Genomic DNA, 22156 nt, shown 5'->3' on the forward strand with positions numbered 1-22156 from the left:
ATATTTCTTCTGACTGTGAGACTAAGCACAGCAAGGCATCAAAGCCTCAAACTGCTGCTGTGGAGGATTACAGAGTCAGTCATCATCTCAAACCCACTGCCTGTGGCACAGAACGTATCCTCGAGCAGGGCGTCCTCTTCCTTGGACCCCTTGGCATCGATTGAGAGAGACGAATTCCACGCATTATTTTAGAGCTTTTACGGCGGATTTATGTAGTACTAAAAATACAGCAGATTAACTGTGCTCAAATGATTAGAGGCTTATACGGTAGCTGATAGTGTAGTTATTAAATGACGATGAGAATCTCAACGGCCTGATTTGATGGTGATTCATGGTGCCACAGTGTGCTTTATAAATCCATTGTTTATTCATGTTGATGCATCTGGATTTTTATTTCTATTAGAGATGGCACTGATCTGATACTGAGGATTGGGTAAAAAATTATTATTTTCTAATATGAATTTAAAAAAAATCATTTGACTGAATTTTTCGTTGGTCTTTATGACTTTAGTCTTACAAAAACATTTTACGTCCCTTTTTAAATAAAATAAGAATTTCATAATGTTTATGTAATGGGGGGCAAGAATAATAATGATAAGTTTGAATTCAAGTGCGGGCTCTGGCTGGGCCACTCAAGGACATTCACGGAGTTGTCTCTAAGCCACTCTTGCATTGTCTTGGCTGTGTTCCTAGGGTCATCCTTTTGGAAGGTGTCCTTCGGGCCAGTCTGAGGTCCTGAGCACTCTCACAAGTTTTCATTACAGATATCTCTGTATTTTGCCGTGTTCAGTTTACCTTCTAGCCTGACCAGTGCCCCAGTCCATGCAGCTGAAAAATGCCCCCACAGCCTGACGCTACCACCACCATGCTTCACCGTTGAGATGGTTTTGTGCAGGTGATAAGCGGTGCCTGGTTTCCTCCAGACATGACAATTGGAGCTCAGGCCAAACAGTACAATCTTTGTTTCATCAGACCATGGGAGTCCTTCAGGTGCTTTTTTGTTAATTGCTTTCATGTGTCCTGCACTGAGGAGAGGCTTCCGTTTGGCCGCTCAGCCATAAAGCCCAGATCGGTGGTGTGTTGCAGTGATTGTTGACCTTCTACAAGTGTCTCCCATCTCAACAAATGATCTCTGGAGCTCAACTGAAGTGACCACCGGGTTCTTGGTCACCTCTCTTACCGAGAATTATGGAGGCCACTGTGCTCTTGGGAACGTTTAACGAAGCAGATTTTTTATTTTTTTTTGCAGCCTTCCCCAGATCTGTGCCTTGACACAGCCCTGTCTCTGAGCTTTACAGACAGTTCCTTTGACCTCATGGCTTGAGATGATCCAGATAAATGGGGTGCACCTGAGCTAAATTTCAATCGTCTTATCAAAGCGTCTGAATGTCAATGCCATATTTACATTTTTTCTTTTTAATAAATTTGCAGTTACCACAAATCTGGTTTTGTCATCATGGGGTATGGAGTGAAAATGGTTTAAAAAATTTTTTAAAGCATTTTAGCATAAGGCTGCAACATAACAAAATGAAGGGGTCTGAATACTTTCTGAATGCACTGTATAATAAACAGTAATAGCAGTGATATATGGTAATGACAATATTTAATAAATAATCGGTGCTGGAAATGGCTGAGATGCACTGGGAGGACTCTAGTTCATAAATATAAACGTATAAATATAAGCACCTCTATAATATATAACAACATTTAAATTAAAAATTTTTTTTAAAGTGGTACAGTAAAAGTCCATAGTGGCTTAAAAATGTGGATAAATGACCGCTAAAACACTTTACAAACATTAGATATCTCTCTACGTAACTATCGACCAAGTTACTATTTGTAATAATAAACATGTAGGCGAACATACCTGTGGATATAAAACTTAGCAAGCTATGATGGTGAAAATAAATTAATATGAATAATGACGTTCAAAATAATAAACAGTGAAAAATAATACTGTACTATAAATAATAATAAAGCATCTAGTGCAGGAATTATAGGCGTATTTATTATTTCATTATTTAGCAATTTTCTGATTAAATGTAAAAAGCAAGTCAAGTATGTGTCCTAGAAGTGATATCTCCTGAGAGTAATTAATAACAGACACTTACTACACTTTTTCTGAGGTGGAACTTCAGCTTATAGTGAACTATTCAAATGCAGTTCAATACTAAATCTTTTAGACAATTCACATTCAAATGCAATTTAGAAAACGACTTTGACAACCCTAGCATGTACTACACACTTTTATTGGAAATATTGGTACAGTCCACTTTTTCCATAAAAGCAAGTTTCACTGCAGGTCTACTGTATGATGCTTTTAGTCCAAAAAAGAGAGAATTGCAGCGCATCTAGGAATCGGTGATGTGTTTTTCCTCACTGCTATTATTAAATGAAGTTGTTTTCTTTCTGTATTTTTTTACACTTCTACCCTGAGTTTATGATCTAATTCTGTGTATGTAAGTGTTTAAATGAAGATGTTGCTGACTAGTGCAGCAGCCGGTGTACATTTCAACTTGCTTTGTAGTTAATTTTCTCCTCCATGTTTTTAATGAGTTTGAGGCTCTCCACTGATGTATTATTAGGGTGAAAGTCTCAAGGTTATTATCAGAGAGAAAGCATCAAACATATCCAGCACAAGAGTAGGTAGGCCAATTATAGTGGGTTCAGGAACGCACGGTTATGATTGGAGCTGCGGGGCGGTTGCTGGGGGTACATTAGAGGGAACTAAATTAAAGTTATTTGTGTGTGTGTGGGAGGGAAAGGAATAATTGCAGATGTTGCAAGGTTTTATGAGCCTGTTAGTCTTGTAGAGAAACCACTATGATGTTCTGCTCATGCTTCTAATCACTGAGGATTAACTTGGGTTAATAATAGGTTTGTTTGTGGCCCCATGATTGTGGCTTTTAATCTGCTTTTTTGTTTTTGTTTCTTTACTCTGACACTTCATTAAGCACTGTCTAGGTAGGCATATTATTACATTGTACACCGGTCAGCCATAACATTAAAACCACTGACATTTGAGGTGATTAACATTGATCATCTTGTTACAATGGCACCTGGCAAGGGGTGGGAGCAGTCAGTTCTCAAAGTTGACGTGTTGGAAGCAGACAAAATGGGCAAGCGTAAGGATCTGAGCGACTTTGACAAGGGCCAAATTGTGAAGGCTAGATGGCTGGGTCAGAGCATCTGCAAAGCAGCAGGTCTTGTGGCGTGTTCCCAGTATGCAGTGGGTGCTACCTACCAAAAGTGGCCACAGAAGAGCTCCTGTAACACATATTGTTGAAAAAAGTAAATATTGGTTATGATAGAAAGGTGTCGGAGCTCACAGTGCATTGCAGCTTGCTGTGTATGAGGTGCTGAATCCTGTCCACCGCCAAAAGCTCCTACAGTGAGCACATGAGCATCAGAACTGGACCATGGAGCAGTGGAAGAAGGTGGCCAGGTCTGATGAATCACGTTTTGTTTTACATCATGTGGATGGCGGAGTGCGTGTGCGTCGCTTACCTGGGGAAGAGATGCATTATGGGAAGAAGGCAGTGTGAAATTCTGGGCAGCTGCGAAACCTTGGATCCTGGCATTCATGTGGATGTTACTTTGACATGTACCACCTGCCTAAACATTGTTGCAGACAAAGTACACTCAATCATGGTAACGGTATTCCCTAATGGCAGTGACCTCTTTTAGCAGGATAATGAATCCTGCTACACTGCGAAAACTGTTCAGGAACGGTTTGAGGAACATGACAAAGAGTTCAAGGTGTTGACTTGGACTCCAAATTCCTCAGATCTCAATCTGATCAAGCATCTGTGGGACGAGTTGGACAAACAAGTCCGATCCATGGAGGCCCCACCTCACAATTTACAGGACTTAAAGGATCTGCTGCTAACGTCTTGGTGCCCGACACCACAGCACATCTTCAGAGGTCTTGTGGAGTACATGCCTCATTGGGTCAGAGCTGATCGGTGTATCTCTGCCAAACTCTCCAGTCCAAAATGAAAGCAAGGCACATTTTTTAAGCACTGAAAAAATGTAAATAACGTATGAAAACAATAAAGTACAACAGGGTGGTGTGATTCCTGAAGTTTATTATTTTCCCATAACAGCAAATATTTAATCCACACAGCGATTTGGCAGCAATTTACAGTTTTAACTTTAACGCATTATGCGTTTTAATTGTATATTGTTACGTTTTATGTTGTGGAACATTCACGAGAAATTTAGTCTTGTCATCACTTACCTTATAGCTGCTGTAAATTTTAGCAAGTTGTTCCCTCACCCTTAAGTTTTTCCTCTTGTTTTTGAAGTTGTTATTATTAAGACAAAAAAGGTCTTCTTGTGGAGAAATAAAAAGACTCCTAAGCGGGGAAAAAACTTACTATTACAAAGCGCTGACACTGGAGACTCCTTCCATAAATGCTACATAAATGTCTCCTTGCAGAAAACCTCACCAGATCAACAATGATGCATTTTCTTTGTTACATACCAACACTTTTTTCATAGATAATGGCTTAAAGTCCCTGTTACTGTAGAAACGATAACGTATTGGAACGAGCGCGCTACTTTCAGAGCTGCTGTTATAGAAAATTACTCCATATATTCAGTATTGAGAATTTAAACAGCACTGTGGTGTTACACCAAAACATTACTTAATGGCGCCTACGAGAAACACAAAAAAAGGTTTTAGAAGTAGTAGTAATTTTCCAATGTTTAGATGCACTCGCCACAGCGAGCACTCTGTAGTGTTTACCCTCGGAGAAACCAAGCCCACTCCAAAATCACTGTGTAATGTATGTCTGCTACTTTCGCGCAACATAAATGAAAATAAACGTTCCTCTGAGCCAGAATGAGATCAAGATGCACATTACTTCAGAAAGGACATATCAAAGTCGATATGCTTTTGGTGCTTTTATGTGAAGAAAATACAAAGTGTCAGGGGGGGATCTTGAGGAGACCGTATGACATTCCTCCCAAAGAAACATCACTCTGATAAAATGCTTCCTCGTGCGACTCTCAGAGTAGAGCATTATCAGTGACTGATGTTCAGGTTCAGGAACAAGACCTGAATTTTTCCCCTGCTCTTCCCACACTCCAAGCAAGATGAAAGCGGCTTTTCTTGTAAGGAGAAGGGGGAAAATCAAGCCGCTGCTGGAGAGAGAAAATGGGGTTTCTTTTTCAAGTCATGGCTGTTTGATGTTCTTAAAGCGAAAGCGCTAACTGGTAGGCTGTTTGTGTTCCTAGGAGCAGTCATAAGCACTGCAGGGGAAAGGATACACAACTCATCCAAGATCAGTGTAAAAGACTAACGACAGCCAGGTCTGAAGTGAGTGAAAGTTTTCGGGAAAGTGTCTGGGGATCTGGAGAGTTATAGTAGTGAGCATTCAGTCTGACAGCTCAGAGGAAAACGTCCGGTGTTTGATCTGAAAACGAGGCTGTTTTTTTAACATCTTGGAGACTGAGAGCTAACATAAAGCTTTTGCTGTCTTGTCTTTGACTGAGCGTGTGTTTGGTTTAAAGTGTATACTCCATTAGCAGAGCTGGCTTGTGAGTGTGTGGGACCATAGGTGGAATCTTCAGGATGGACCCTGTATCGTACAGTAATTTTACCCAGCAAATACAAAAAACACTCAATTTTTGTGCACACATAACTCGGAAATGAACACCGTAATATTTAGATTAGATTAGATTTAACTTTGTCATTAAGCAGAGTACAAGTACAGAGCTAACGAAACGGGCGAAGCACCAAAGGTGCATAGACACCTATTGTATCCATTAGTTCTCTTCTTCTTTCGCTTCTCCTTCTATTTCCACTCTTGAGTCTAAGGCAGCTCAAAGAACCGCTTGCGGAAACGTTATTAAATTTGGCACACAGATAGACAGTCTGAACTGTTAATAGAGCAAATTTGGAGTCTCTAACTCAATCCCTCTAGCACCACCAAATGTCCATATTTGAACTCATGTTTGTTAATAACTTTTAAACCCTAAAAGAAACTAAATTCTTTTTTCCTCGATTCCTTGGCTCAAGACGATTCAATTGCATACCATGGTTTTAATTTCCGCCAAGTAGATTTTCCGCTATTTTGAATTTTCAGAAAAGGCTACTTTTTCTAACTCCTCCTGTTCATCCGATTTTCACGAAATTTGAAAGAGTTCATCTTCAGACTATGCTGGCAACAAATGATCAAAAGCTTATTGATTGAGCAAACCGTTCTCGTACAATACACAAATGAATCCGATGGCAAGCATGCCAAACTGGACGGGAGGCTATATCTCCGAAACGCTTTAGTGTTCATACCAAACTTGGTGTATGTCATAGCCATCATGACTTGAGAATACTTGTACAGTTTCAGAATAGTGCCACCTAGTGGTCATTAGATATGGATAAAAGCACATTTTTGCTTATAACTGAATGGTTTGTCCTAAAATCATGAAACTAGTCTTTACAGATTCAGTGGGGCATAACATGTCATTTGATATTTTCGAATGTCAGCCATTTTGGTGGTAAGCCATTTTGAATTTAGTCTTAAATGCTGTATTTTATGAATGACTTTACGCATTGTTGCAAAAATTGGTAGTTGTCATCAGGACCATGCCCCAAAAGTACTCAAAAAGTTTCCGTGGTGTGGTCAACATAATGCAGTTACAAAAAATGCTAATAGCGTTTGACTACTTTTGCACATTGTCATGTGTGCAATTATGCCATGGTAGGCTAAAATGCCTGTCCGAATTTTCTGAAAACCCCACTTTTTCGAACTCATCCCAGATCGTACATCCAGTTTTGACGGAATTTGTAAGAGATCATCTTCAGACTGTCAGCAAAAAGTTATCGAAAGTTTTTTGATAAATCAAACCAATCTCAAATAAAATGTGGACGAATTCAATGGCGATCACGACGAAACGAATGTGAGGCTATATCTCCATAGTGAATTAGTGTATTCAGACCAAATGTAGGAGCAGTCATTGACATCATGACTTGAGTGTATCTGCGTTATTTTGAAACAGTGCCCCCTTGTGGTCAAAAAATTATAATGTGATGTTTAAAAATGCTAATTGATTTTGATTGATTTGCTTATTGTTATGACACTGGTCTTCCTAGATTCCGTTGCTCAGGCCAAGAACAGTGATACCAATTAGGCTATGGATGGCCAAAATTTCTGTCCGCTATTTTGAATTTGCTTAAAAAAAACATTTTGAATTTCGTTGAAAACCAGCTTTTTCAAGCTCTTCCTAGACCGTTGACCCGATTTTCACCAAATTTGGTTCAGATCATCTTCAGACCTTGCCAGCCAAAAGTTATCAAAAGATTTTAAATTAGACCAAACCATTCTTGTTGAACTTATCAACAAAAATGAAGGCATGATGCCAAACTGAATCTGAGGCTATATCTCTGCAACATTTTGGCATATCCACACCAAACGGTTGTATGTGGCATTGACACCCCATCCTGACCCCACCACATCAATTTGGTGACAGCGCCAACTGTTGGTCAAACATGATAATGCAATCAATTGTTATATGATTTAATTGCTTATGACTTTTAAACCATTTTGCCTAAAATCATATACAAACGTCTCTCTGGTGCTTGGCCCCTTAATTGCTGCTTGCAGCTATATTAAACATCTTTTTATTCTACTGGCTTTCTCCTCTGGGCTAAATTAATGTATGTTCCCTGTTACAATAACAATACCTAATTTATATTACAGATAAGGGATTTGTTTTAAACGATCACAAATGTGATGGAACACGGTTTGTGTGTGGAGTTGACATGTTCACCCCGTGCTGCAGGGGTTTCCTCCCCCAGTCCATAGACATGCATATTAGGCTAATTGGCATGTCCAAAGTGTCCGTAGTGTATGAATGGGTGTGTGAATGTGTATGTGATTGTGCCCTGCAATGGATTGGCACCCTGTCCAGGGTGTACCCCGCCTTGTGCCCAATGCTCCTTGGGATAGGCTCAGGTTCCCCATGACCCTGTAGGATAAGTGGTATAGAAAATGGATGGATGGATCACAAATCAAATTACAGACGTTGCTCCAATGTAAATCTTAAATGGGAAGTTTATTTCACAGTTGAGCAGTCACCTCAGATACCGTAGTTTTTATCTCAACACATGCAGTTTTAAGATTTTGTCATTGTTTTTTCTCCAGTGATTCAGAGTTATCAATATAAAATTCCAAAAAACAATTTCCGAAGACATAAAACAGTAAATATAAACAAAAGCCCTATTTGGACTGGATTAGTTTTCAGGACATATGGCTGTAAAGTAATTGTTAATCTGGACATCTGTGATATTTGTCATCAGTTCGCATGGGATATTCGATTTCTGTAGAAATTGCAGAGATGGGCGTGTCTTCATTGTTTACATGCCGACGGCCCATCACAGCAGCCCTGTGCATCATAGGCAATATGGTGCTGCACCTCAGTGTTTTTAATAAAACATCATGGCAGCGACAAGGCAAAAGAAAAGCAACTGGATGAGAGCTGAAACTTTGTTTATCGAACGCTGTTTGAACAAATGGTACATAAGTGGCATTTGGTGACTGGAATAAATGTTGAGAATGGATCGACTACCTGAAAAGAAAATACAGAGAGTGCATTTGCACGTGATTAGTTTAACCTGGGGTTATTTTTACAGGCCGTTTTATAGAAGGTAAAAGGCACCAATCTTCACTGGCAAAGGAACGCGCAGTCCAGGGGGGAAAGTCCGGAAAAATGACCGACTCTTCAGGCCATATGTTTCTTGGGCTATATTTTCAACACCAAATGGTGTAAACAATGCTGTATATTAATAGCCTGAATTCACCCACTTTCACTGTCTTTTCTTGTTGTGTTTCTCAGCTCAGGAGTGTGTCCGTGTAAAACGGGAGTGAATGGCGACAAGTGTGACGACTGCCTTCCGGGCTTCTTTAACTTCAGCAGCACAGGATGCCAACCGTGCCAGTGCAACAATCACTCCAGCATCTGCGACAAACAATCAGGTGAGAATATTCACACATGCACACACACTTCACCAGACTTTAAAGACTCCGAGTTAAAGTGTACCATGAATATCTACATAGACAACACAATTTAGTTTGTGTGTATGCTTCGTTCGAAAGAGTGTAAACCAACTGGGTGTGAAATTTCAACTTATTTGAGGATGATGGAAAATCTGTTTGTTTTTTTTTTTAACTGTAAAATGGAAGAACAATTACCAGCTAAACTTCTAAATCTGTCTCAATTCGCAGTCTGCAGTCCAGTGAGGAAATAAAAATCATTTTAAGGTTTCAAATAATTTTTGAGGTCGTGCAGGGTTGAAGGGCATCCAACTAATTTCAGAGCAGAATGTTGCGGGACTTGAACCGTTTCCCTCGCCTTCTGTTTAATAATGACATTTCGAGGACATTTTGCTGAGCCTGAAGTAAAGCCTTGTTAGAGCTTCCGAGTGGTTCAGCAGAAAAGCATTCATTCTATTGTTGGGGGATTGCGTGTTTGAATCCTGACGATGCCACAGCCATTCATGGCCTGGAGTCCAATAGAGCAAAATTGTCCCTGCTCTCTGGGTGGGAGGGGTGGAAGCCGTTACCCTGTACCGTGTTGATCAGAGTGACTTGAATTGCAGTTTGAAAAGATGTGGCAATGGAGTTGGACGTGTTGGCGCTCACCTTCCATGGCTGTTAGGTGTCATGCGATAGGAGAGAATGAAGTAGTGCGTGGGAATTGACGAACAGAATTGGGAAACCGAATGTGTGAATACATAAATAATTTAAGATGTGCTCACAACAAAAGCAGTTACACATTGAAAGGAATCACAAGCTTCTTGCTATTGCTGATGATTCTGACATTAACTGCAGTTCCTGTTATGTGCGTATATTAAGCTGAGTTTACAAATCAGTAGCCAGTTGTCCGGATTTCTGGTTCAATCAGATTTCATGTACAGACTATTAATTTTTTATTCACAGTTACCTGGAATACAAATAGATTCAACAAAGAGAGAAGAATAAAATGCTCTTTATTTGCGAAACAAAAGCTTTCATTTTTTTTTTTTATGTTAAAGTGTAATGTGCCTCATGGTGGAGCAACACCGGGGGGGGGCTCAGTTTAGTTAATTCAAATGCATGTACTTCGGTTCCATGTGATTGAATAGTTTTACATTATTACACAATTTTTCATCCATCCAACCTGATTTTATTATGTATTTTCGAACTCCTGAATAAAATCTAACTCTGCCCTCTCACTTAAGCTGAAGCTCGAACTTCGATTGCTGGTGTTCAACTACACGTTTTCTAACTGTGTTAATTTAATACTATATTTATACCGGTGTTTCTCGTCAGTGTCAGCCTCCTCATAGGATTTCATAATGAAATTGGGTTATGTTAATACTACATGAATTGCTATATAAGCAAAGAACTTTAGGTATAAGCAATGAAATCACCCTTTTGGTAAGAAATGCAATATTTGTTTATTTAAACTATACGTAATAGGTTCTCTAAAATCTGACTGAACACACACATTCCATATTTTTCAGTGCACATTCATGATGTAACTATGGTGTGCCAGAAATATACAGTATGTCAATTTTATTCAATGGATTTCTTTGCCTCATAAATGTACATCTTGGCACCAAGAACCCTGCACAACCCAAGTTACAGAATTGTATGCATTTCGGGTGGTCGTTTTTAAAAATGTTGTTTTAAAAAAAATAATAATTTAGCCCTTAGGTCACCTGTGTCATCCTGTTATTGAAAGACCACCTCAAAAAACCTACCTGTAACCAACCTTTTGGCGCTTGTTTCAACAAATGAAAGATTTTGTGCTAATCTAGTAGTCTTTAGTTTGTATTAATGCACTTAACTAGCTTGCAATATGTTGTCGCATTACATTAGCTGCCACTTTTTAACCGTCAGTTTAGTTTTCAACCAAAGACAACCAAAACATGGGACTGTGTAGCACACTTTCCTGGTGGGTTAACCAATAAATGTGTGATTTGTCCCAACTTGCATGAAATGGATTTTCAGCATACAAATTTAATGGTCTGCACTTATATATCGCTTTTATCCAAAGCGCTTTACACTGTGTCTCGTTCACCCATTCACACTCACACACCAGTGGTAGCAGAGCTGCCATGCAATGCATTAACTTGCCATCGGGAGCAACTTGGGGTTCAGTGTCTTGCCCAAGGACTCTTCGGCATGTGGAGTCACATGGGCCGGGAATCGAACCCCCAACCCTACGATTAGTGGACAACCCGCTCTACCACCTGAGACACTGCCGCCCCGAATTTAGGACACGAGCCTCTTCTTAACGAGGAATTCTACAGATCTCTATTGAGCTGGTAAAAGCTCTTTGTTGAAGCTTTGTTTCATGTGTTTATCAAACCAATTATTAGTTTACTAGTGACCACCACATCAGCCATCCCTTGTGTTCCAATCCCTTTACGCTGTTCAAATATTTCTCTCACGACGTGGGGTTATAAAACCTGCCGCACAATGAAGAGTTAATTAAAATTTGTGTGAAGCAGCACTAAGCGCTCTCGCGCTCTCTCTCTCTCTTCCTCTCTCCCTCTTTCCCTCTTTCCTCACCCAGTCTGGCAACTCTCTCTGAGCAGCTGCAGTCATATATTACACAGATTGCACTAATTTCACCTGACCTGCAATCAACAGTAACAAATGAATTCATCTATACCACTACATTTCTTTGACATGTGCTGCAGATTGCTGATAACTCTGCCAAAATCATTTCCTCATGACAGTGCATGATGCGAGTTTATGAGACGGTTTATTGTAGCGTGACCCGGATGAAGCCTAATTTTGTGCCGTTTGCCTTTAAGCTGCGCTACAACACAAGGCTGCACTTGGTTTTATATGAGCTAGTAAATCATTTTGTTCGAATCTTTGGATCAGACCTTCTTTGCTACCTGCTTAATGCAGATGTACTCTTTAAATCAATATACTGTGCACAAATACATGCGTAGCATTCTGTATATCATGAAGTTGGTGATTGATGTTAAATGGTGACTCGTTTCTTTTCAGCACCTGATGCATAATCAGCTTTTAGAGTTCTTCTTTGAGAACAGCCTGCTGTGATGGTCTGTCCAACTTAATTGAATTTTCAGTGTGCTAGGAGAAGTGGAGGTTTTCCTCTGGAGAGCCTCATACACTTTTTTTTAAAGATTCTGACCAAAAAAAAAAAAGATTTTGAAAATATAGAGCATCTCACACTTCTCCCCCATGTCTTATTTATTTATTTATTTATTTTTAAACTGTTTTCTAAGTGCATGCACGTTAGACAAGCAGGCTAAGATGGTGTATCATACACATAGTGAGTTTCATCACGGCAGATTGGAAACAAAAATTCTTTCAATTCTCAAGTCTTGAAAGAATCAGGACTAATTTCATTATAATCCCATTATTATGTGAAACAAAGGTGCAAGTTATGTCCACATTTTCCCAGCTGCATCTTCACCCAGAGTTCAGTTCAGTTCAATTTTATTTGTGTAGCGCTTTTTACAATGGACATTGTCTCAGAGCAGCTTTACAGAAACATATAAACACAGGATACAGATTTGAAGTGTGTGGATTTATCCCAATTGAGCGAGCCGGTTTCGAGGGAAAAGTTCTCTAAGATGATAAGAGGAAGAAACTTTGAGAGGAACCAGACTCAGAAGGGAACCCGTCCTCATCTGGGTAACAGCGGATAGTGTGAAAGTAAAAGAAAGTTCATTATGGTTTGTACATGAAGTCTTTGTTTAACTAGTCCACTGTTCATCAAAGCAGACCCGAGTGCAAAGCTGCATGTGGTAACTGCAGTCTCAAGGCCATAGCAACAACCGTAGTCCACAGTTGTGTCTGTGGTTTACTACATCCATGCAGTGTTTGTATCTTTCTTTAACTTTTTTGTTTCCTGCTACCTAGGAGCAGGTGATGATGAGTGCGGCTTCAGCCAGGGGTTCAAAATCTGGAGAATTTTAACCGTAGACATTAATCAAGAGTCTATAGAAGTCTTTTACTTCTGGTTTTCTGATTACATCGTTGGCCCTTAAGAATTTGGTGTATGTTTTCATTTGTAAACATGTTTGGAAATATCGCAAGACCTCCAGTCATTTTGGAGAAACATCCGAAGCCATCTTATGTCACCAGATTTTGCACACACACAACAAATCACTTCGTCATGCAGATTGATCCAGAAGAATGAATGTCCATGTGGTGAATGTCTTATTTCATCTACCATTTTCTGCTCCTGATTGGGAGCATTGTTAAAGATTATAAAGTATTCGTTTCATATTATGCACTTTCTTTCATTTGCACTCTCTCTCTTTCTCGCTGTATCTCTTCAGAGTGAGACATTCTCGTAATGCCTCTTATCACAGACTTCCTTTAAAAAGGTGATGTGGGAATGAATGCATTTATAGCTGCTGTGCTTATTATCATAATTGAGCCATGTTGAGTGTTTGCCAAAATCTTTTTTCTTATTATTATTATTATTATTATTATTATTATTTATCTTTGTGGATAAGGAAAAGACATTTGGACTTGCACTCATGTTTTTCATTTATGGTTGTGTATATTCATTTTCCCCATTGATTTGCCTCCTACAACGTTCTCCCTAACGTTACCCATCCATTTGAAAATACGATATCCACCACCAAGTGAGTGGATGAATTGTCAATTGACGTGAAAGCACAGCAAAATGTTCACGCAAATTTGAGCGCGTCCTGGTGTCAGATAGTGCCCGTACACGGATACGCAGATCCACACAGATGCACTCTGATTGCCAGCATCCGTGATTAGAGTGACACAGCGTGAAGTCACACTGTCTAGATCGATGCTGCAGACCTAATGGAACACACTTCTGCTGGCTCCACTCGCAGTATGTCTGCTCATCTGATCGCCCTTGTGAAGGTAGTATGGGTACTGTTACACCATTGAAGCACAGTTTGAGCTTTTAGCCAAGAAGGACATGACTTTGTGGGTAAACGTGTGTACGTATGTTTGAGTGCATGTTTTTAGCCCTTTTCACAACCATAGTTTCCCATCGTTAACCCCTAATTCTCCCTGTCGTGTCAGGTCCTCCCTCTGTGTTTCTTTCTGCTCAGAGTTTTCCCCACACTACCCACTGTTTTATCAACTCGTTTCTCTCTGGCTATGCATCGCTAGCATGCTTGAGTTGATACCCTCTCTGCACATACAGTGCGCTGCTTACATTTGCTGGATTACTAATACAACAGTACCAGACAGGAATTGCTTTTCCTCCATTTCCCTCTCATTCTCCTGCCAGTCAGTTTCTTCCTTGAAAGCTTCACTGAGTTTTCCATAGCCCCCACCGTCCTCGGTTTGAATGCTCCCGAAGTCGAAGAATGGCACCCGCTATTTGCTCACTGCCTCGGTACTGATGATGTTAAAGAGTCCGTGTCCTGTTCAAACATCACCTACACTGATTGTGTGGCAATGCCATCGGGCCAATTTTGATTCTGACCTAAATGCTGCAGGCTTAATAAATTGCTTGTTATAGTTTTTAGCACAGTCTGCTTTGCCAGACATGCATCAATCAACCCTGTGGAATCTACCTTGTTTGCCAGGGCTCTTCTTTGGACTTGCTGCTGTAGAGGCCCTGGAAAGGAGATTGCGGGTTGCAGAATCGCAAAACCGGCGTAGACAAAAAGACCAGCCAAGTGGCATGTTTTGCTCATCACAACAGCACACCGTATTGTGAGGGACATCCAATCAACTAAGTTAGCAGCGCTCGGTCACAGGCTTGCCAGTTGTTTAGACAGTTGGAAGTGTGGATAAAGTTCTGAGCCTAAATAGCTCCCTCGTCACCCCTAAAGTCCCTTGGGGAACATGACCTTTAAGGCCAGGGGTTGGTGGTGGAGTAATTTACATCAGAAAACGTTGCTTTTTGGGTGACTTCATTAGATCAGTAGGTCCTTATGACAACATCACAGGGATACAAGCTTCAGTTCCACAAAGTTGCTGCTCTGACCCAAGAAGTTCTTCCCTCTTGGGCAGCAGCATGATCGAAAAATTAGGTCCCATGGTTCAGAACAAAATGTACGTTCTGATTCAGAAGAAGCGTGGTCATTTCTGTCTGGTTCTTAAATGTCCTCACTTTCTGTAGTCAGATGTAATGTGATGATGCAGTAATGAGACTGGTTCAGACCAGTGGATATTCACAAACCCTGCTCTGCTGTGCTCAGTGCACTCCCTATGGTACTGCGTACACCTAACAGCAGCCATTCAATCCTCAAACCAGCTGTTGTTCTGTCACAGAGGAAAGACACGGTCTAAACGCAAACTGATGGATGGATATCCTCAATATGGACTAGTCACTGGTAATGCATGTTTATAATAATCGTATAGTTAGTACAGATATGTGCACTAAACCAGTGCAAGAACGCATTGAAATGAAGGATTCACTCTGCACGCTCATAATAAAGCTACCACACATACTCTTCCTCCAAGGGTACATCTTTTGTATCTTTATTATGTATCTGTTACCTGAAAATGTGAGTAGAATTTGAGGAACAGTACATAATTGGGCCTTAAGGACCTCTGACTCACCTTAAAGAAACACAACGTCAGTGTTTTTGGATAAAAGATACACAATAAAGGTACAAGGCATGTACTTTGATAATACCACTCCAGTGACAAGGAAAAGAACAGTTTGGTACCTTAATTTCTTAGAAAGTGCTTACTAGATGCATGCCAGTAGCAGTGTTTTGTTTTCATCTTTCTCTGATTTTCTGGCATTAAAACAACTGTACACTCATCTGCACACTAACTTGCCATTTTATTTGACTGATCTGTGATGTAAAATTAAAAAGTTGTTTTCAGTGGAAAGTGTGTCTAAACACTTTTGCACTCTAAATTGTATGTTTTTTTTCCGCCCCGTTTGTTAAATAAATCGAACATCAGATGTGCAAAAGCCTTAAAAAGAGCCTTATGAAATCTCATTGAGAATATTAACAGCTTTGTGTCTGGCCCCTGATGTATTGGACCACACAACAGCTCTGCTTTAACGCATGCTGTGCTGCATTATCATCCCTGCTGTCTCACACACTGCTGCGCTGTCACCTCCACACAGGAGATGAACATGCACAGCAGTGCCACCTCCTGGATATAAGGGTTGGTTAATGGCACAAAAAGACTGTCTAAACACGCATTTCAGATCAGGTGCAGTTCACACTCCAACCCTGTTCATCTCCTCAGAGTGAGTGACACTTTTGCAGGAATCTCAGGAAGTTTGATGTAGAGACCTCATTTGGCTAATGGAGTATAGGAGATGCGCATTTAATCATTGTACGCTCACACACACACGCACGCACGCATATCTTGTCATTGACTATGCATGCACTCACCACCCTAGATTGATTACTACCTCTGGTTTCTGGCTCGTCTGCTGCCAGTGTGTGTTGACTTACCTTCAGCTCTGCGCACCATAGGAAGTGTTTGCACAGACTGCACTCTGCGGACACCATCTATTCTACACAAAGGACAAGCCTTTGAACAGCAATGATCCTGCACCAACACTGTTCTCAGGACAGCTTAGGACGTGTGGTAGCGAAAGCATGCGAATATAAAGGTCACACACAACCTTTTCTCATTTGTAAGTCGCTTTGGATAAAAGCGTCTGCTAAGTGAATAAATGTAAATGTAATGTAAATGTAAACCTGTTTTATATTAAAAATAAATTGAAATCTGACAACTGAAAGGGGTTCACTAGACTCTTTTCTATGGATTTCAACTGGTTTGGGGAAAAGTCCTTTTGGTCAGACAATGCAAATAGCAGAGAAACAGAATTCCTATATTCGTATCTGGTGTGTCGGATATCGGTAGGAGCTGGGTCGTATATACCAATCCCGAGGAATGCAAAGATTTCCATAATAAAATAAGTAACTAGTGTTTGTTCCATTGAGTGGGATAATGGGTTGGCTGTAGTCCTACTGAGGCAGCATGCTCTGACTTGAATTTCACTTATGTTTACATCATTTGATTGACGTTTTATCCAAAAGCGACTTGCAGTATATAATTGAGCAGTTGAGTGTTAACAACAGCTTGGCAGTGTTCAGGGTTTGAGCTCACAGCTTTCTGATCTGCGACAGCCGTTAAGAGATGCTCAGTGGGTGACATGTTTGGTAAGTATGCATGCCACGGAAGAGCCTGGGCATTTTCTAATCGTCCAGGAAGCTTGTACAGATCCTTGTGACATGGGGCCATGCGTTATTGTGCTGAAATGTTGAGGTGGATGAATGTTAACTTAATGGGCCTCAGGATCTCATTACGGTATCTCAGTGCAATCAAATTTCCATCAAATACAAAAACTCTTATCACCATCATGGACCACTGTTCAGAAACGCTGGCATCAGCAAAACTCTTACCCACACAGTGCTCTACACACTGCCTGCCATCTGCCTGGTACAGGTGATGACAGGATTCATCTGTGAAGAAGCCGTCAGAAGTGAACTCTTGCCCACTCACTTCTGTTACGACCCTGAAACAAACAGGTTAAAGGTTTTTTAGTAATACTGAGAAAAATGAACTTGATCTACATTAGAAAATTAGCTCATCATTTTAAAGCTTTTTTTAAAAAAAAATCTCATGTAAAAATGTTCAAGCTTTTTTTTTGAGTGAGTCAACGAGTGAGTACTTTTGTGTGACTGTGTGTTTCAGAGGAACTTAAATGCACGGTTATGGACAGTGAGAGCATCTGAATGCTATGAAGGTGTACATAAACAATATGTCTCTCATTTTATAATCATATAATCAGTATAACGAACAGTTATAATAAACTACCAGAAAGAGCCTCAAGTGTTTCTGTTTTGTTTTCACTTTCAACAATGAAATGTAATTTACAGTTTAGTTTCCTTTCTCTACCATGAATTTCTCTGTTTCTCTCTTCCTTTTCGTGTTTTAATTGCCTGCATGGCCATATCTCACTCTCTCATTTTGAGCACCTGCTTGGAGTGAGCTGGGCCAGAAGTGCCGTTCTGGGAGAAAATGGATGAATATGAAAAATCGAACGCGTTTCTGGGAAATATACTCTGACGTGCTTATCACAGGTGTTCGGCAGCATGTGGAGAATCACAGTCGCATCCTGTCTGAGTGCTTTAATACCAATTACCTCTCTGCCCTCCTGGCTTTCTCTCTCGTCAAATTATCTCTCTCCATCATTTTAATTATTTTAGTTATTTTCACTCTTACTGTCTGTATCTCTTCCACATTCTTGTCTAGAAAACAGAGGCAGTGTTGCCAAGTCCACAGTATTGGGTTTTGTTTGTTTGTTTTTGGTTGGTTGGTGGTTGTTTTTTTTTCTACAGGTTCTACAACCCATTGTAAAACACTGTTTTCTCAACCGCTTCTGTGACTATTTGGATGTATGTTTGGGATGATTCTTATTTATGTATCTATCAATGCCAAAGTCATAATCTTCTGGGGAACAGGTTTACATTTAATCTATGCTGTTGTTATTTAGTAGAGTTCATGATGCCGCTAGTTTTCACAAAGCCACTCATTCTGGTCTCACATGAGACACATGATTCCAGTTGTATTTAGTCAAGTCCAAGTCAAGTGGCTTTATTGTTATTGCAACCATATACAGCTGGTACAGTACAGAGTGAAACGAAACAGTGAAGCATGGGAGCTGCAGTTTGTGGTTTTGCTCTCAGGAAGAGCTTCTGGCATGCAAGAGCTCATCATTATGAATGTAGTTAACATTTTATTTGACATTTCATTTAAGTGCAAGAATCACTAAATTTACAATTTGAAAGCAGTGATCGATCCTCTTCTTGGCTAATTTTCAACTGTTTCAGACTTTTTAAACTTTTTTTTTAATGATGGCTCTGTTTGAGCAAAATGATATTACCTACCAACCGTGCAATATGGCCAAATGTATGTGGACATGACAGTACCCCTGTGCACAAAGTGAGGTCCATGAAGACAGGGTTTGCCAAGGTTTGAGTGGAAGAACTCAAGTGGTCTGCACAGAGCCCTGACTTCAACCCTAATGAACTGGGAGACAGACTGCACCCCAGGCCTCCTCATGCAACATCAGTGCCTGACCTCACTAATGCTTTTGTGGCTGAATGAGCACATCCCCACAACTATACTCCAAAATCTAGTGAAAGTATGAAGTTTATTGTACAAGGAATTAATCTGGAATGGGATGTTCAAAAAGCACATATTACATTTACTTTTATTCATTTAGTAGACGCTTTTATCCAAAGCGACTTACAAATGAGGAAATACAAGCAAAGCGATCTAACAAGCAGAGAAGAATTCAAGTAGTGCTACCATACAAGATCTTTAATTGAGTTCTAGAAAAGCAAAGTGTGCAAAGTAGGTGTTTTTTAGGATATTGTGGGGTTGGCATTTTAGGTGTTAGTTAGGTGTTCACGGAAGCGGTGGGTCTTTAGCTGTTTTTTGAAGATAGTGACAGATTCTGCTGTCCGGACTGAGGTTGGAAGTTCATTCCACCACTGAGGGACAGTTAGTGTGAAGGTTCTGGAAAGGGACCTTGAGTCACGCTGAGTAGGCACTACAAAGCGTCTGTCATTAATCGATCGCAGATTGCGTGAGGGAACATATGGGCGTGATGGTAAAGTTACACAAACCTTTGGCCATATAACATATAATCTTTAAATCCATTACCCAATTCATACAGGTCAATGACCAACTCTTTTCTTTCTTTTTTTTTTTTTTTTCCTTTTTTCTTTTTTTTTACATTTTGTTGTGAAAGTGTTGTCCGTATTTAAAAGCAGTGTACATGTTTGGGAGGAGCATTGTTTAAGTTTTAGCATAGGCTTGTTTTTGCACTGGTTTTGGTTGGATATTGAGCTGCTTTGTCTCACAGATCTGGCAACCCTGGACAAAACAAGCATTAGTTAGTTCTCATTATCGATGATGCTGCTTTATGATCTCCAAATAAAAGCATTTAAGCTACACATTATTGTTTACATAGATCATTTTATGATCAACATCATTTACTTAATTACAGTGTGGTTGGTGTCGGAATAGACCTGCCAAGACCTACTTTAAAGAATTTTATTTGATTGATTTATTATTATTATTAGTAGTAGTAGTAGTAAGTATTAGTAAGTAAGTATTTACTTACGCCAGATTACGCTAGCTTTTTGAGACAGAGTTCACTTCTTTCTGTCTGCCATTTATTTGTAGTCTTACAAATCATGATGCAATCATGATCATTACAAATTCTGCTGCCGTTCCCAGAAGCTCTTCACCACAGCCTCGACCATCTATTTATTTATTTTTTAACTTTCTTTTTCCCCCTCAAATTGCGCAGTGTTATATTGATGCCCATGGTGTACTGGTCAAGTTAACAACTAAATTATTTATATTCATTGACTGCATGCTTGTATCTGTTCCTCGTTAGACACATCTCGCTTTTTTCCATTTTTGTGATACTGAAAAGAATTCATCAACATAATGCGCATACTTTGCACAATTTTTTTTATTTGTACTCTTCTATATTGATGAGGATTTCCTAGAGTACGCGTCAACTTTTATCAGAATCATGTGATTTTGCATCTCCAGCATTTGGATTTGTTCTATATCCTCTCCAGCAGTCCTGCATCAGGCCCGATTTGCAGCAAGTCCTTTCTCATAACCGTGTTCCTCTCCGAGTTCCAGGTTTCTTTGTAAAATCTCGCAATCGCACACACTTTAATTTCCTTTTTTGTATGTTCGCTTCTGCGCTGCTGAACCTGCACCTCCGTGTGCAAGCTCCTCACTGGACCAAAGTCCTGTCAGTCAGATCTCTCAGACTGTTTACTCAACTCCCATTCTCACCCCTTCCCTTTCTCTCTCTCTCTCTCTCTCTCTCTCGCTCTCGCTCTCTTTCTCTCTGTGCCTTTTTCTCCCAGGCGTCTGTTTGAACTGCCAGGGAAACACCAGGGGTCCCAACTGTGCAGAGTGCAAACCCAACTTCTACCGGGAGCGTGGCTCTAGCCCGAGCAAGTTGTGCTTGCCCTGCCCCTGCTCCAGCGTCACCTCTTCAGGCAACTGCACACTCGGTGAGTCCCTGACTTAACTCCTAACATTAGCCTAGCATAGCTTAGCTTAGCCAGGCTAGCTTCCTCTGTCCTCAGGGGGGCTGCTACGTGAATCCAGGCTTTGAGATTTAACATGCTTCTGTTTACGTGTGTGTGTGTCATGTCATTCTGGTTTGTCTGTTAATGCGGTGGAATTCACGTTAGAGCTTTGAAACAGATGTATTTCCATTAAACTGAGCAGAGGGTTGTTGTTGTTGGGTTTTTTTTTTTGTTTGTTTTTTTCCGTTTGGCAGAAGACGCCCCTGCCAGGTTTGTTTATGAATTATGAAGGCAGGAAGGTAGCTGTGCAGACTTGTTTAGACTCGCCTGACCCGCCTTTTCAGGGGTTTCCCCCCCCACCCCCCCACCCCCCACTTCTTCACTTTTACCTCTGTTTCACTGTGTCTGTGTTTATTGCTTGAGTTCCTACTTGTTTTTAATCCCCCCCCCTCTCTCTTTTGTGCACTGTTTGAGTTATTGTTTTTGTCAAGATGCGCATGTTTGTGGTTTTTATCTATTTCCCCCCCCCCTCCCTCTTTCTCTCTCTCGCTCCCTCCCTCACTCTGAGTGTGGGTGCACTCTATGCTGACAGCAGTGTTCTCAAGCAGCTGTGTTCAGGTACAGACCCACGAGCGGAAACACCACAAGCCAGCGAAAGGGCAGGGGCTTGTACAGTGTGTTCAGTTTCATGCTCAGTCATACTGAAACTGTGCACTGTGCTAACAAAGGGAAGAGCTGTGTGCCTGTAGACACGTTCCAGTCCGAGATGACTATATTGTCAAAATACAACACATCCAGACAGTGTGGGTGTATGTATGTATGTATGTATGTATATAAAGATTACCATTCAAGAAAATTTAGATGTACAAAACCCAAAAGTTAGACATTTAATATGAGCACCCTCCAGGTGATAATCCAAATGTCGCCATAAACACAACAACACGTCCACATCAGTGCTTTTAATAGTGGCTGTGATTCTTGCCTTCAGGTTATGAAATGAAAATGAGAAAACTTATTAAAAACTAGGTCTTCAGAAAAACAGTTTCTCCATAAAATGGGACGATACCCGGATTTTTACACCTTTTTCTTATACTGATGATAATATTAAAACCACTGGCAAGTGAAGTGAAT

The 22156-nt window shown here is 40.4% G+C and overlaps 1 protein-coding gene across 1 annotated transcript in view; it reads left to right on the top strand.

Annotated features, from left to right (window-relative positions):
* si:dkey-220k22.1 (multiple epidermal growth factor-like domains protein 9) overlaps positions 1 to 22156 on the top strand; it is a 103993-nt gene that overhangs the window by 61803 nt on the left and 20034 nt on the right. Inside the window, exons 3-4 of the mRNA XM_053617640.1 lie at positions 8839 to 8978; positions 20858 to 21007. Of these exons, the coding sequence (XP_053473615.1) occupies positions 8839 to 8978; positions 20858 to 21007 (290 nt within the window). The remainder of the gene's footprint in view (positions 1 to 8838; positions 8979 to 20857; positions 21008 to 22156) is intronic.

This window comes from Ictalurus furcatus, chromosome 28 (assembly GCF_023375685.1).
Source record: "Ictalurus furcatus strain D&B chromosome 28, Billie_1.0, whole genome shotgun sequence".
Taxonomy (NCBI): Eukaryota; Metazoa; Chordata; class Actinopteri; order Siluriformes; family Ictaluridae; genus Ictalurus; species Ictalurus furcatus.